The sequence below is a fragment of the Taurulus bubalis genome (genome assembly GCF_910589615.1).
Source record: "Taurulus bubalis genome assembly, chromosome: 1".
In the NCBI taxonomy this organism is placed as follows: domain Eukaryota; kingdom Metazoa; phylum Chordata; class Actinopteri; order Perciformes; family Cottidae; genus Taurulus; species Taurulus bubalis.
In genome coordinates this window covers 45287146-45302074 of record NC_136589.1, presented here as the reverse complement: position 1 = coordinate 45302074, position 14929 = coordinate 45287146, and the positions used below count along the sequence as shown (strand labels likewise).

General features: G+C 43.3%; 1 protein-coding gene across 1 annotated transcript in view; it reads right to left on the bottom strand.

The window, feature by feature from the left end:
* Positions 1 to 14929, bottom strand: part of daam2 (dishevelled associated activator of morphogenesis 2) — a gene marked incomplete at both ends in the record, with an annotated part of 48389 nt that overhangs the window by 22270 nt on the left and 11190 nt on the right. The window contains 2 exons of the mRNA XM_079214915.1: positions 1585 to 1679; positions 8398 to 8472. Coding sequence (XP_079071041.1) covers positions 1585 to 1679; positions 8398 to 8472 — 170 coding nt within the window. The remainder of the gene's footprint in view (positions 1 to 1584; positions 1680 to 8397; positions 8473 to 14929) is intronic.

Genomic DNA, 14929 nt, shown 5'->3' with positions numbered 1-14929 from the left:
TGTAGCCGAGGCCCATTTGTCACTGAGGGCGGGACTAAAGCGGCACATTAAAACGCCGCCCAGGCTGTTCCCCTGAACACCCATAATCTGCGGGACACACCTGCTCCCCACATCACCGCTGCGGTGCTCGAAAACATCTGTGTGCTAATGAGCAGTAACTCTCTCTGAACGGCGGCGGGTGCAGGTGCGTTGCTGAACGCTGGCGATGGAGTCGTTAATCACACTTGAGTCTAATACAAGTAGATGATGAGTAAGAGAGAAGTCGCCACGGAGCGACAGAACACCTGCACGCTGTCAAAACGGTGCAATAATACTATGTCTCAATAATGAATACTGTGCTTTACTGCAATGGCAGGTAAGGACCGAAAAGACATGACATGATTCATTGGAATATTCTTTCCTGATCACCAATGTCTGTGATAGTCAGTGTTCATTGTTCCGTTATATAGTCCCAATCTGGAAGCAATGAGAAGCACCGGAGCACGTTCAGCTGATAAACCATTTATTGGTAATTTTTCTCCCTAAGCTCCATACAACTTTTAAGCGTTTCTGGATCAGATTGGATATATTCCTTAATTTATTCAGAACAGTTGGTGTACTTTGTCATCTGAGGGCCTTTGTTGCATAGTATCCCCACGATCAGTAAATCTATTGATTTGAAAAAAGCTTCCTTCAGATTATAATTATATCAGGGGGTGGGGTGGAGATTGATGATGAGATGCCAACAGATGACAATAAGTGAAATTTTGTTTGCCATCCATTTGAAAATAGTCCATCATTTTGGCTGTTATCCCAACTATTGCGAAACAAAACAGCAAAAATGTGATATTGTTATGAGCCCAAAATGTTTCATATTAATGTTTTTCACTAACACAGAGGTGGTTGTACCATGTGAGTGACCTTTTCATTTGATGCCTGGTGTCAAAATTACTTCTGTGTTTTCCGCCACTCACTTGGACATCAAATCAAGATGGCTGCCAAAGGAACCCCATGGGCCATTAGCTGGCCTTGGCAACGTGAAACAGATACAAACACAGCCATGCATACACACTTGGCACACACACACACACACACACTTATAACCCAGACATGACCCAGACTGTTCTGCTGCCCTGGGTTTTCTGTCACTCTGCACATTAGTTCTGTCACTTCGTAGCTCCCCTTGAGAAAACTCAACACCCCCGCTTTGGTCCAGACCACTGCATCAAACAACTGGCACAGGCCGATGGACAGCTTTAAAGGAGCTGCTGATGGGGAGAGGGGGGGCGCTTGTATTAGAGGTCTGTCCCATGTCCTTGAATGCTTCTTTGGGGTGATGAGTGAGGCCTAGCAGCAGCTGATGACCATATGAGGGGAGGACAATATAATAGGGTAGATCTTAAAATATTATTGGATGTATTACTAAAAATGCCCTGACAAGAAACAGACTTCTTGGAGAGTAAATCTTGTATGTAGCATGCTACATTGGGAACTAGATTTCACATGTGCAGCATTACCTCAATACGACCAACACCAGGAATGCATGAACATGAGGGAGAATCGATCAATGCAGAGCTCTGTGCCACAGGCGAGGGATTCACTTACCTCATCGGCTGAGTCCGAAGTGCGGTCTTTAGATCTTCCACCACCTTGTTTCTCATTTCCATTTCCTCCTCATCGAAGGCAAACAGGGTCTGCATCTGGAGAAACAGGGAGAAATTAATTAGAATTCAGTGGAAAGACAGCTGAACGATATCTTGCTGAATTTGAGCTTCAAAGGAGGTGCCATTGGGCAAACTACCTGCTGACCAGATTTCTTTACTTTTTAAATTGTATTCATCGTTTCTGTGCAACCCAGTCCCCATAATAGTTTGTTGAAATTGTACTGTTTTGTTTCTGCAAATCACGTGATAGGTTGAATGTCAATGTTTCTGAACAAAAAAATATGTTTCAAATCAGCCTTGAACTATGCTTGCAGAAGTACACAATGCCATATGATTAACATTGTACAACTATTGGGGAGGTTTATGCAACATGTCTTATTGGTTAAGGTAAAAAAAAAAAAGGTTCTTGGCTTGTGTTGAAATAGTAAAATAACGACGTAGCGCAACAACGTAGCGCAACAACGTAGCGCAACAACGTAGCGCAACAACGTAGCGCAACAACGTAGCGCAACAACGTAGCGCAACTGAAAGGTGGCTTGCTGTATTCGTTGTACCACAAAGCGTATTATAACGGTCATTCAATATTTGCTCTGTGGTTTTGCAGAGAAAATTACAAATGCAACATTTTCCGTAGCGACTGGACTGTGTTCGTACTGGGCCAACATCAGAATGTTAATTCTAGTTTGGCAGCCATGAAACGGCTATAGAACACATGTCCTCCCCTTTACAAAGAAACATGTTTGTTTCAATTAGTCCCAGCATCAAAGGTAATCAATGCCCAATTAGTAGCTTTTTAGTAGCTTTTAGAAGCACTGCATGACGCTATACAATATGCCAAAATAAGTCATGCAGGCAATTAGCTCCAAACAAGTAAATAACTAATCATAAAAAAAACTTCAAGCGGCGGTGGTGTTAATTCATTTCTGCATCACTTAAAGGCTCCCCTCAGCAACATCAAAGATCTGCTGTGCTCCCATTAGTCAGGGCCACAGGGCTTCTGTTTAGCTTCTCCAGGCTTTTTCCAAGGCAGTTCGCTGCCAAGTGCTGAGGTTCAAACCGCGTGCGTTTCAGCAGTGGAGTAAGCTAGTCACAGTGACTGACCGTTAACCGGCCAGGAACTAAATATTTGCTTGAATGTGACCCTTTTTTTCCAACCCTTAAACCCTTTTGAAATAACGGTCAAAATTGGGTGCAAATACTTTTTAGACCAATAGCCCTACACAGCCAACTGAAGCGGGCCCTCATGTTTGAGTACCTAACAACAGCTCCGCAGTGTTTAATCTAGAAACAGTGCAGTCAAAACATCCATCCTGTCGACTTAGCCTCAAGTCCAGATGGTTCACGGACTCCCGTGCCAAAAAGTGGAGGCTCTGGCTCCTGTTTTCTCTGAACGAATATGTTCATAGTCGTTGGGAAGTTGGACACAACAAGTGTTGGGGAGAGTGGATGATTTAGTTTGTGCTGCGAGCCAGTTCACAGTGTCAATGAGTCTCGCCAAGCGGCTCCTTCCTACATCTGCTATGTGTAAGCTCATTGGAACCTGTGTCCAACATGCACATACGGATACTATTAAGGCCATTTGGTAAACCAGCAGAAGGTACTTCCCCAAATCCTTATTATGGGAAGTGACCCCTAAGAGCCAGTACTATGCCTTCGAGCTAGTTGTCAGTGGCTTGTTAACCGAGTGAGTGATGAGTGCAGCTCATCAAAACCTTAATTAGGACCATTTAAGTTAATGGTGCACCAAGTAAAAAAAAAAAGCAATTGTTCAATATGAATGAACGCAAACGACATAATTTTTACTTAAATGGTCATGCAAATGCCTGAGACATTAAACCCAATTAGACGGACAACATGCAAGTTGAAACCCAGTTATTATCCCATTGTTCCTATGTGGCAAGAAACCAACAGCTGAAATTGAGTGGAATGATGTGATCGGAAAGTTGAGCGTTGTTTAAAAAGTTACAGTCAGATTTCAACCGAGTGCCAGTCGGTTTGTTCGCAATCATGTCTTTTAAAAGTTACAGCTGAGCAATGCAGCTTGTAAATGTCAAGTAGCTGCCCAAAACAGAAGCGTTGCTACTTTGCTTTAGTTTTACAACTGATAAAAGCTGTTGGGTTATTTTAACTCTCTCTATAAAAGTTGTGTTAAGCCGGTTGGTGCTGCATAAGTATAAGTCAAGCTTCAACCTCCGGGTCTGAAAAGTGAAGCCAATGCTGAAGTGCCTTAAACCTGCATTCTCTCTAATGTCCATCAGGGGGCGACTCCTCTGGTTGCATAGAAGTCTATGAGAAAATGACTCTACTTCTCTCTTGATTTATTCAATCAGTAAACATTGTAAACATGAGTTTGTGTCTCAATCTCTAGTTTCAAGTCTTCTTTAATACAGCATGATGTTCATTTAGTACATTATGATTCATTTAGAGTCAAACAGACCATAAAGCAGGGGATGCTTTAGGGCGGGGCTACAAGGTGATTGACAGGTCGCTACCACGACGTTGTCCGGCCTGGGAGTTGTCCGTGTTTCCGTCTCTCAACTTTAACCTGAGAGTTAATTGTAACATTTTGGTCGCCAAAAGGTGTCTTATTCATTGTTTGGTTGTACTTAGCTTCACCCTCTCGCGTCGTTTCTGGTTCTAAAGAACCAAGATGGCAACAGCTCAAAAAAAGGTGGAATCTTAAATGTGGTGAAACAAATGTGCACCATTTAAGACAGGCTTCACTAAAGGAACAGCCAAATTAAAATAAAACAAAATCAGTGTACAGCAACAACACTAGCTGACTCTTGAAAGCATTTTGTGAGGCCGATTTGAGTTCTTCTTCTTTTGTGGTTGAGAAGCAAACAAGGCAAACAACATCTGAGTGTGTTTCTGTGTGCTTCTGTGTTTCCTCACATCACGGACACACAAGAGGCTCTTCCCCTTGCCTCCGTGTTGGATCTCCTCCGTTTATGATCAAGGCGCCAGCGCTAACGCTCAACACACCAGCTTGGACACGGCGAGGCATACAAAAAAACGACAGACGGCGCCACAAGCACGTTTGAGTTTAACGCTCCGCAGCCAGCGAATAACCTCGGGGGTCTGACGTGGTTTTTATGAATGGACGTCAAGACAGCGGTTGTGCAGTCGTCTCTTTGGGGCGGCGAGGCAAAAACACGATCATTCAGTAACTCAGCTTCCGCTACTGTGGAAGAGCTGCCCCTAACGAGTTTGCCGCGGAGCCAAGATGGGCAGAGCACCTCCAAATGTTAAAAAACACTCTATTGTCAAGACGCTGTCTGGTGGAGGGAAATGGAAGATTGATAGTGGGAGTGGGGGAAAAGTGAAATGACTTATTGTAAAAAAGGGGAGACTGTGCTGAAGTTGTGTTTGAACAAGAGACCGCTTGTGCTAAAAGGGGAGTCGCAATCTTCTTTATGAGAGCAAAAAACTATTCAGCCATTAATGCAATATGATTTATTTAGCTTACAATGTAAATAACGTAATAAACATTTTCAATTTTAGGTTCATTTCCCTCCTGCTCCCTGATATTAGCGCAATTACTCACTCTGACAGGTTCAACAACATGTCTGGACCAAAGTGAATGCGAGCATCTCATCAAGTGTGAAAATGTCAGGACTTTATATGCTGTAGACGCCTTACACACGACTTGCAGACTTGTTTTGCAGTAGATGTTTTCAAAAAGAAAAAGACGGGTTGGAACATAACTCTGACAGTGTGCCTGACACCTAATAGCACAGAGGCACCGCTGGTGGATTTTAAATTCTTGGCAACTCACAAATCAGCACTTTCTCTCAACTACACTTAAAATACTTTGTGTGTGTGTGGTGTGTCTGTGTGTGTGTGTGTGTGTGTGTGTGTGTGTGTGTGTGTGTGTGTGTGTGTGTGTGTGTGTGTGTGTGTGTGTGTGCTGTCTGGGCCTCTAAGACTACTATGGAAAAATTGTTTCTCCAGACTTCGACTCAAAGCTCAGGTACCATTCAGAAGTCGCTCCTTCTGGAGAGGAGCCAGTAAACAATAACAGCTGTAAAAACAGCAGCCTCCAACATGGGTCGTTGCTATAGTGTACATTGTGTTTGCCAGAAAAACAAACAACACGGCAATAAACAGATATTAAATGCCATTACTTTTTGGCCTTACGGTATGTTTATGGTGGTCTGTGTAAGTTATGGTCCAACTGTTTATCTGATCCGTGGCCTGGAACAACTTGTAAATGGATTAAGTGTTGGTGTGCTTGGGTAGATGAGGGAGGGAAAAAAACCTAGAGGAATGTTAAAAAGTAACTGGCATGAGAGGCTGAAGACTGAACCCTAAGAAGGCCCAGCAGAGGATGTTCTTCCTGCGGCAGCTGAGGAAATTCAACCTGTCAAAGACCATGATGGTGCACCTCTACACTGCCATCGTATAGTCCATCCTCTGCTCCTCCATCACCGTCTGGCACACCGCAGCCACTACCAAGGATAAGGCCAGGCTGCAGCGCATCATCCGCTCTGCTGAGAGGTGATTGGCTGCAATCTGCCGTCCCTCCAGGACTGACTGACTGTCATCATCTGTCTTCCTACTGTTTACTCCCCTGCACATCCCTCCACACCTCATATTTAAATACACTTGCCACTAAACTTTACACTTATCACATAATCACTTCATTCCGTGCACTTTATTTTTTATATTCTGTCGAGCAAATTGTAAATATTTAGTAGACCCAATTGTAAATATTCATGCTCCCCTTTTAATTGCACTGTTTTATGTTTATTGTTAAATGTTAAGCACCTCCCGCCAGGACAAATTCATTGTGTGTGTAAACATACTTGGCAATACATGGTTCTGATTCTGATTAAATGACTTGCTGGTCTCTGAAATTCATGCTTGCATGTCATCCTTAAAAAGGGATAGTTTGGATGTTTTGGTAGTTTTAGGTGCTAAAATGTATATCTTCGCAGGTTTACCTTGCCATGAGACAGTTAAAGAGTCGAAGTCTGCGACGGGCAGTGTTGGGGTAGTTACTCAGAAAAAGTAACTAGTTACAAGTTACTAGTTACTTCTGAAAATTGTAACTAGATTACTTTACTAGTTACTGCATTTGAAAAGTAACTTCACTACTAGTTACTTTACTTTCCATTTTTTTAAGCAAATGTCCAAATTAACCGCAAAGATACCTGGACAAACATCATGGCCCTTTCATCACTTTATTTTCAATGTTCAATAAAGGGCATCTCTTAGCCTTTCCACACAGTGTATTGTAAACATGTAAAACAAAATGGCATATAAAACTCAGCCATTAACTTGAACGAACATTAACCCTGTTCACACTGTCTGACCAAAGAAATATGCCTCACTTTAAAATCCACAAACAACAGGATACAAGAGGCTGTGTATGGTGGGGACATTCAGGTCAAACAGCATAACACATTGAAAACAGGCTTTGGGAAACATGAGACCCCACTAAACCAAATGGGGGCCGACTCCTAAGAACAAAACCAGCTTGTTATAGGAATCATTGTAGTGGTTTAAGAAAAATAGAAAAATTAATGGCACTTTTTCCCATAAAATAGAAACAGAAATGCACTTAACCCAAAAAATAGAAACAGAAAATGCAATTAAATAAACAGAAAATCCACTTCATCATTGCCTAAATAAACATAAAGTGCACTATATCCTATGAAGTTTATCATTTTTCTCTATTCTTCAAAATAGCGATTGTATCGCATGAGTGAAAGTCTCTTGAATCTTTTATCCGACAGCCTGTTCCTCCTTGGGGTCAGAACAATACTGCCCAGGCTGAAAGCCTTTCCACAGTGTTGTAACTTGTTTTATTACATGATTTACTCTTATTGTGAAGAGCATGTAAACAGGAAGTGCTTTTACTTTGAAGGCATAAAGTACAGTGATACGTGCTTGTTGACGCTAACTAATGTTGATGTTACGTGTGGAAAATATATACATGTCGGGTGCAAGAGCGTCTGTCTCATGGTTAGAAAAACGAGTAACAAAATATTCTTAACATAGCTTACACTTACACAGATTTTTTTAGGTGCATGGAGTATGTTTTGCTGCTGCCCGTCCACAGCAGGACATTATTTTGCTCCCGTGGTGGTACTCCTGTCAGTTTCTCCAAGCTCCATCTACTATGGGTAATACTACCTCATACAACCCAACCGTCCCTTTAAAGAACCCTCCTTAAAATGTCATCTTTTATGCTTTCCAAACATTTGGGAGCCGACTTGTCGTCCACATACGGACTCAGGGTCAGAGGTCACCGGCCCAAACTGGTCAGTGGCCGAATGTACAGTCAAATAATACAACTCGCACAGCAAAACGGCAGATTTGTGACGGTATCGTCTTGTTTTTATTGGCAGCCATACTGGCTGGAAAATAATGACTATCATCACCCTGGCTTTGCTCCGTGTGTTTGACAGTCGCTCCTGCTGACTGAACTGCTGAGTGTCTAAACGGCCTGTATGTCATCACAGTGTGTGTCAATGCCGGGGGGTGGGGGGGGTGGGGGGGGGTGGGGGGGGGGGGGGGGGAGGGGTCACGGCACGAGGAATGTGGTCATGTGAACAGAGCAAGCGGTCGCCAGGGAGGCGATAAAGCGTGAGCCAAGACAGCGAATGACTGAGTGAACAGTGACCTCTTAGGAGTAGATGTCACATGGTTAGTCAGTGAGTGACATTGTCATTAGTGGGATTGAGGTGTGGAAGCTCCATCTCACTCATTTGGGTATTTTAACTTTCAGGCAACGTGTTTGACTTACAGCAGCCATGGAGTTGATGCGGTCAATGTAGTAGTCGGGCCAGCTGGTGGCCAGCTTGTTGGGGTCCTCTTGCTCCTGTGGGTGGACACAAAGACAGATGGAGTCACTTTAGAATCACTTGCCTATTGAAACCCACTGAAACATACACAACGATCCAAAACGCCCGTTTATGTTCTTGCTCCTCTAGTGGATGACAGTGTCAGCACGACTTTCAGTTCATTTATTCATCCTGGGTTTTCTTGTTATATTTACATCGTTTCATCAACGGGCTTTTCAGAGATCTACTGCGGATAATGAGTCCCAATGATTATGGAGATGCCTTAACGTTTCCTAGAGCACGAAACATCCAGCAAAACTGCTTTTCCTGTCAAAAGTGCTCCTTGACTCTTCCATGACAAGATATTAGGCCTGTCCTCGACTAAAGGAATTCTTAGTCACCCAACACTTGTACAATTTTGTAGACTGAGGGTTTTTTGGTTTACTCCAAAGATTTCAGTTTCTCCACAAAAAAACAAAAGCACCACTGTTCATCTTGTGATAGCAGAGATAAGCATTAAAGCTATTCAGGAGTAAATAATTCAGCAACTACTTGATTAACCAAGCAACTAATAGGCCAACTGGGGGCAGCCTACAAGACTAAAATGGATTGATTTTACATGAGATTTGCCATGAATATACGTATATGCTCTTCAAAAGGTCACCCTAATGTTTTTGGTGACTGATTTCTTTTCCACGAGAGGCATTTACAGAAAAAACACTGCCATTCTACAGACGATCAACCCTTCTTCATTTCAGAAACCTTGTGACTTTTGCTCTCATGCTCTTGAAAATCCTTATACTCTCAACCTCAGGTGAGGTAGATATCAAGAGTAGTGAGATCAGTACCAGATCATCTGTGATGAACAAAGCAGGGCAGCTAGAAGGGCTTGGACTGCTGGTCTGGTTTCTACACCACACTCACTCCCCTAGTTTCATCCTGCCACTTTCTACCTTCGCTGCACACGTCCGCATCCACACAAGGACTAAATGGATCAGGCAGTCCAGCCCACAATAACCGGGTCACAACATCTCGGAGTGTTCACTTGCCTGAGCTTTTACTACATGGAGAATGAGAAAGAGAGAGAAAGAATAACTGCCTTGAGGAACGAAGTGCACTCCACCATAGTTTTCGAATTGCTCTGTCTGAGATCAATTTGTCCTGGCCAATCAGAGGAAGCATGATGCCACGAGCAAACCCAAGGCACAGGGGAATAAAGAGACCATGTTCCTTGCTCACATCTGGTCTTGTTTAGCCCGGGCTTAGAGCTCTGGTGCATGATGGTTGTTGTTTTTGTTACTGTGTGCACATCAGCTAGAGTTGGAAAGTCACAGGATGCCGCATTCATGCAAAATTGCATAGTTTTCAAAGATAAGAGAAGAATTATTTGCCACATTTAAATCTTAACATACGTCAACAATTTTAGTTGCCTCTTTTTTTGTTGAGTAAAATGTGGTCTAAAAGGCAGGGCCATGACCATAAGCTGTGCAAACGAAGTAGATGTAATCATTGGTCTGTGGACTTTGGTTCTGAAGCCTTGAGTTTGGGCATTTTGGCCGTCGCCAACTTGGTTTTTGCAACCAGAGTGCAACAGAACGCTTAAGAAGACTAATAAGTAAGTTACAATAAACTTTCACAAAGTTAAAACACACTGTGTAAGGGTTAACGTCGTAATTCAAAACACTGATTACTCCCAGATCCGGACCACTCTGTGGTAACGACCTGACAATCACAGCAGCCCCGCCCTAAAGAATACACCGTTTTTTGACTATTTGACTAAATGAACATCATGCATTGAAGAAGACTTGAAACTAGAGATCGTTTACAATGTTTACTGAGGGAATAAATCAAGAGAGAAGTAGAGTCATTTTCTCATAGACTTCTATAAAAATCAGACTTCTCTTTGCAACCAGAGGAGTCACTATTAAGTCACCATTAAGAGAGAATCTGAGTAAAAGGCTCTTCTGCATTGGCTTCACTTTTCCGAACTGGAGGTTGCTGCCAGGCCACGACTGACCTCAGGGCCCCAAATAGTTTTAAGTACCAGACACTCCTGACATTAGAGAGGTTCAGATCCCCTTCCTCTACAAAGCTACTAAAACCTGCTGCATCAAGCTGTAGGAGCAGATAGTGAGCTGGATCTATCAACTCAATCACTCCAAGTCAGACCGTAATGTGAAACAATACATCTCATGGCAGACGATCTGCTTAGAATGATAAACACATTATAAAAAGGCATCATACTGTTGATGCTCCACCAACAGATTATTTGTGTGTCTCAGCCATCAGGGCAAAGTAAGCTCTCTGAAGCCATCAGGGCAAAGTAAGCTCTCTGAAGCAACAACTTCATTCACTACAACGCCGTTTATTCTGCAGCAGTGAGAGTTCACCCAAATCTCTTCATTTCTAAAATGTAGCTTTAAAACTTGTATGGTGGTTCAACACAGTTGATTAAGTCAGACAACACCATTCATTTTCCTTGGACATAAATAAAACCCTGTATTAATACCAGTATTAAGCTTCTGGCCATAACAAAATGAGCTGCAGAAACAGCAGCTCCACCACACAGCTAGTTCTGGGCCGGAGTATGCCGTTTTGGCCCCTGACAGCATTTGGGCTCAAGCTAAAGAGCTAAAAACACGAGAGAAAACAAAAACAATAGAACTCACTGTACTGCTCCAGCCTGTGTTTTCAAGCCGGCCTTCACTTCCACTATTCTGCTGGCGTGCTCGGGACGCGATGCCAGACAGATGCTGACGCTGAGATTAACAACTTAACCGCCTCTCTCAGGCCCTTCAGCCCAATTACAGCCGCCGACACGCCCTCAAAAACATGTCGAGTCCAGCGCAGCGTTTACTCTGGCAGCTTCACGAGCCCCGAGTAAAGTGCTGCAATTTTCCTCTCGTTTTGGGAGCAATTAAAAAGCATGATTTCAACACGAGCTCGGTCATATCAGTCCGTACACTGGCTGAATATTTGCGTTTTAATGGGATAAAAAAAAGAAGAAAAAAAAGGGGTGAAGCGATGTGAAGGCCTTTCTCGTGTGCTGCTTTCCTGATCAAACCATCTCGAGGAGTTAATCACAGATGATGACTGGTATTACCAATGGCGTGTAAAGAAGCCAGACTCCAATGAGTGGAGCCTGTTTCAAACAGCAGGCCTTTGATATGAATGTTGGTGTACACATTAGTGTGACTGAGAGCACTCCATATATATATATTCGCTGAGTGCTCTTCCACTCGTGGCCCTCTATCCACACTCCGGTCACGCGCTCCGGTGCGACAGTTTAAGGTCAACCCCGCCATTCTATTACAGCAATTACACAACTACACACTACGCCGTACATTCCTCACGTCTGGTGACGTTAAATATGATTTACGTTAAATATGATTTACAATCCAGGTTGCAGCAGGCAAAAAAAAAACAACAGAGGACAGGAATTCCCCAGCAGTGTATCGGGTATTATTTCTGCAAGGTGTTCCTTTTTGTTACAACCATCTGTTGAGGGATATATTGTTTCCCCCGAAGAGCCAAGTACTCGACTAAAGCCAGGGTTCAGGAATATTCCCCCGCGCGTTTGGCAGCCCGTTGTGTTCGCAGAGGCACCTGTTGAAAGAGCAGATGAAATTACATATTCCGGCTCCCCTGCCGTCAATGCAACAGGCCGTTTTGAAGATTTCAAACCTCCTTTATAAAGGTCCGACTGACGATGACGATTGATCTCCAGGATTGTAAAGAAAGCCACGGTTTCAGAAAACTACTTCTGGACTTCTATTAAAACATATCTCTCGATTCTAAAAGGCTAGCAAGAGCGTGGGAGTAATACCACGTCACAAGCTGGCCAACAAAAGATCTGACAGCGGCGCGTATTCACTTCTATGTTTTCCAGTCTTTGAGGCTTTGGCAGCCAAGTGGAGACCAACTATTCTTCTGGGTCTCAAACGGGCCAGGATCTGTGCACCGGCTCACAGTGACATGCGAACATGTTTCGGAGAGGTCTCCAGTTTCTCTGACAATTGGAGTGCACGTCGGGCGCCTCACCCTCCGTTTCCATGTGCTCAGAGAGGCCCTGGGGGACCATGGCTGTAAATGTGGGGGCTCACGAGCCGCCCGGAACCATCACGGCACCGACAAGCTGCTCAAGCCTGAAGGAAATACTGTGCATTCAAAGACAACTTCATGAATAAAAAAAAAGACTGCATTTAGAATGTCAGCACATATCGTATATGGCATGAAATAAAAGAAAGTCTGGGAAAATAAATTGCGTAGTTGGTGCTATGGTGCCACAGATCGGTTGCAGATAATGACTTCTCTGGGATTTTGCTTTTCATCATCAGAAGCAAAAACCTGATATAAATGAATAAATACTCTCAGCACAGAGACTCCTTGGCAACCTCAAAGGAACATCTAATCATATATAGTCAGAAAACTACTACACTATTCACCTGGAGTGTCTTCAGAATTCAGTTGTCAGTATTTACTAAAAGATCGACAGCTGGAGCAGAGAGTAGACTTTTTTTGTATTTATATATATATATATATATATATATATATATATATATATATATATATATATATATATATATATATATATATATATATATATATATTAAAGCATATTTTTTCCCTACGCTCCGCTCCAGCTCTCACCACAACATGTTCCCGTCCGGGCATCCAGGGGGATTGTCCGACATTCCAAGGAGCCAATCTCTCTGCGTGGAATATTTACCTACGGAAGCTGGGATATAAAGTCTCACCTCCAGAGGCAGGAAATGGACAGGATATTGAATTCTGGAAGATTATGTAACGCTCGCTCGCCTCTAACAGGTAGCTAACATTACACACGTTTTAGCACATGCTCGGGTGGAAGTATTTGCCTGGGGGTCACGCTAGTCTCCGCGATGGGGATGAGGCGCGTGCGGGTGATAATTGAAGACATGAGCTGCTGCCCCGTTAAGAGGGGGCAATGTGTGGGTGCGTGTGGCGAGGTCGAGTAACGGAGAGGAGGATAACATGGGTCTGGATGCTTTCGGACAGCCAGGCTGATCTTATACAGACATCCTTTTTTTTTTTTAAGGGAAATTTAGGACTGTACATGATGCTTGTTTTCCTGTGTGTGTGTCAGTATTTTGACACTGATAAAGGGCCATATTGTATGAGCAGGAAGTGAAGCAGTGTGTCAGCGCAGCACTACTAATGGGAGTCAGGAGACCCCATTTGGTTCCCAGCACTGAATGATCATCAGGAGCTATTAGATGTTACATCGTATTCTCTACCTGGGAGCTGTTGGGTGTGAGTCAGGCGGGAAAAACACAACAATAAAAACAACAAGTACACACAAACACACACCCCCCCTCACTGCAATACACTCAAATAGAGATTACTCATGCCATCTCTGATTCACTAAACATGTGTACAAGCCATGTCCTCTTTCTCACGCTTACCAAGAATGAAGTCCACTCTCTCTCACCCCCCCCCCCCCCCCCCCCCCGTGGCTGTGGCTGACTGGGTGGCTGCGATCAGCGGTGCAGATACTGTTAGCTTATGTAAAGCCCGAAGGCCTGGACAAGATGTTCGAGTTAGTCATGGCACACAGAGACCATGTTTACGCTAATTCCCTGACATCCCTGCTGACCGATAGCGTTGCTAGCTCGACACTGAGCTGGACCAGCTAGTGCTTGATAAACAAACAAAAACTATTTGAAGTTTGAGGTTGCAGCATTTAGCTAATTTGTTCTGTATTGAGTATCAATGTTAAAGGTCCATTAATCAATTCAGATTATTTTTTTTTTTACATTAAAAGCGACTCAGACAATTCTGTGTGAAGTCAGCAGCTAGCAGATCTGTGAAGCTTTTTGTGTTAGCTTCTTCTGGCTCATTGTTTTGGCTCAGCAGGAACAATACATGTATGATTCTGTCCCACTTCTCGTCAACCCTGTTTTCGGTAGCAGCAGATGCTTTCAGCGTCCAAGCCCCGACAAAAACACACTGTACACAGACACAACTAGCAACCAGCTGGAGGAGAAAGTCTACAGCAAAATAACCAGGACTTCAGGAAGCGCTAACCAGTGCTAAGAGACTGGTTATTGGACTTCCATTCATCAGGTGGACAAAACAAAGTAACTCCATTTGGACGATGATGTCTTGCTGTGTCTGCATAAGTAGCTCATTGTTAGCCATTACAACTTTTTTTTTATGGACACCAGGTTCCGTGTCCGTCACCTCTGGGCTCTTCTGCCCCTAATGGCTAAACACAGCGTTGGGCAAGCTAACTTTGAAAGTGTAGTGTGCTACGCCGCCAGTTACACTGTACAAAATGCAACAAATAAATACATACATAGATAAGAAATCTACTGAATTGTTATTTATCATTGAACAAATTAATCGTACACCAGCAACTTGGTAAAACACTTTCAAATGAACAGGAATTAGAATTCAAGTGGAAACCTTTTTAATGCAGCAATACATTGGTCAAAACTTAAACAGGAGTTAAAA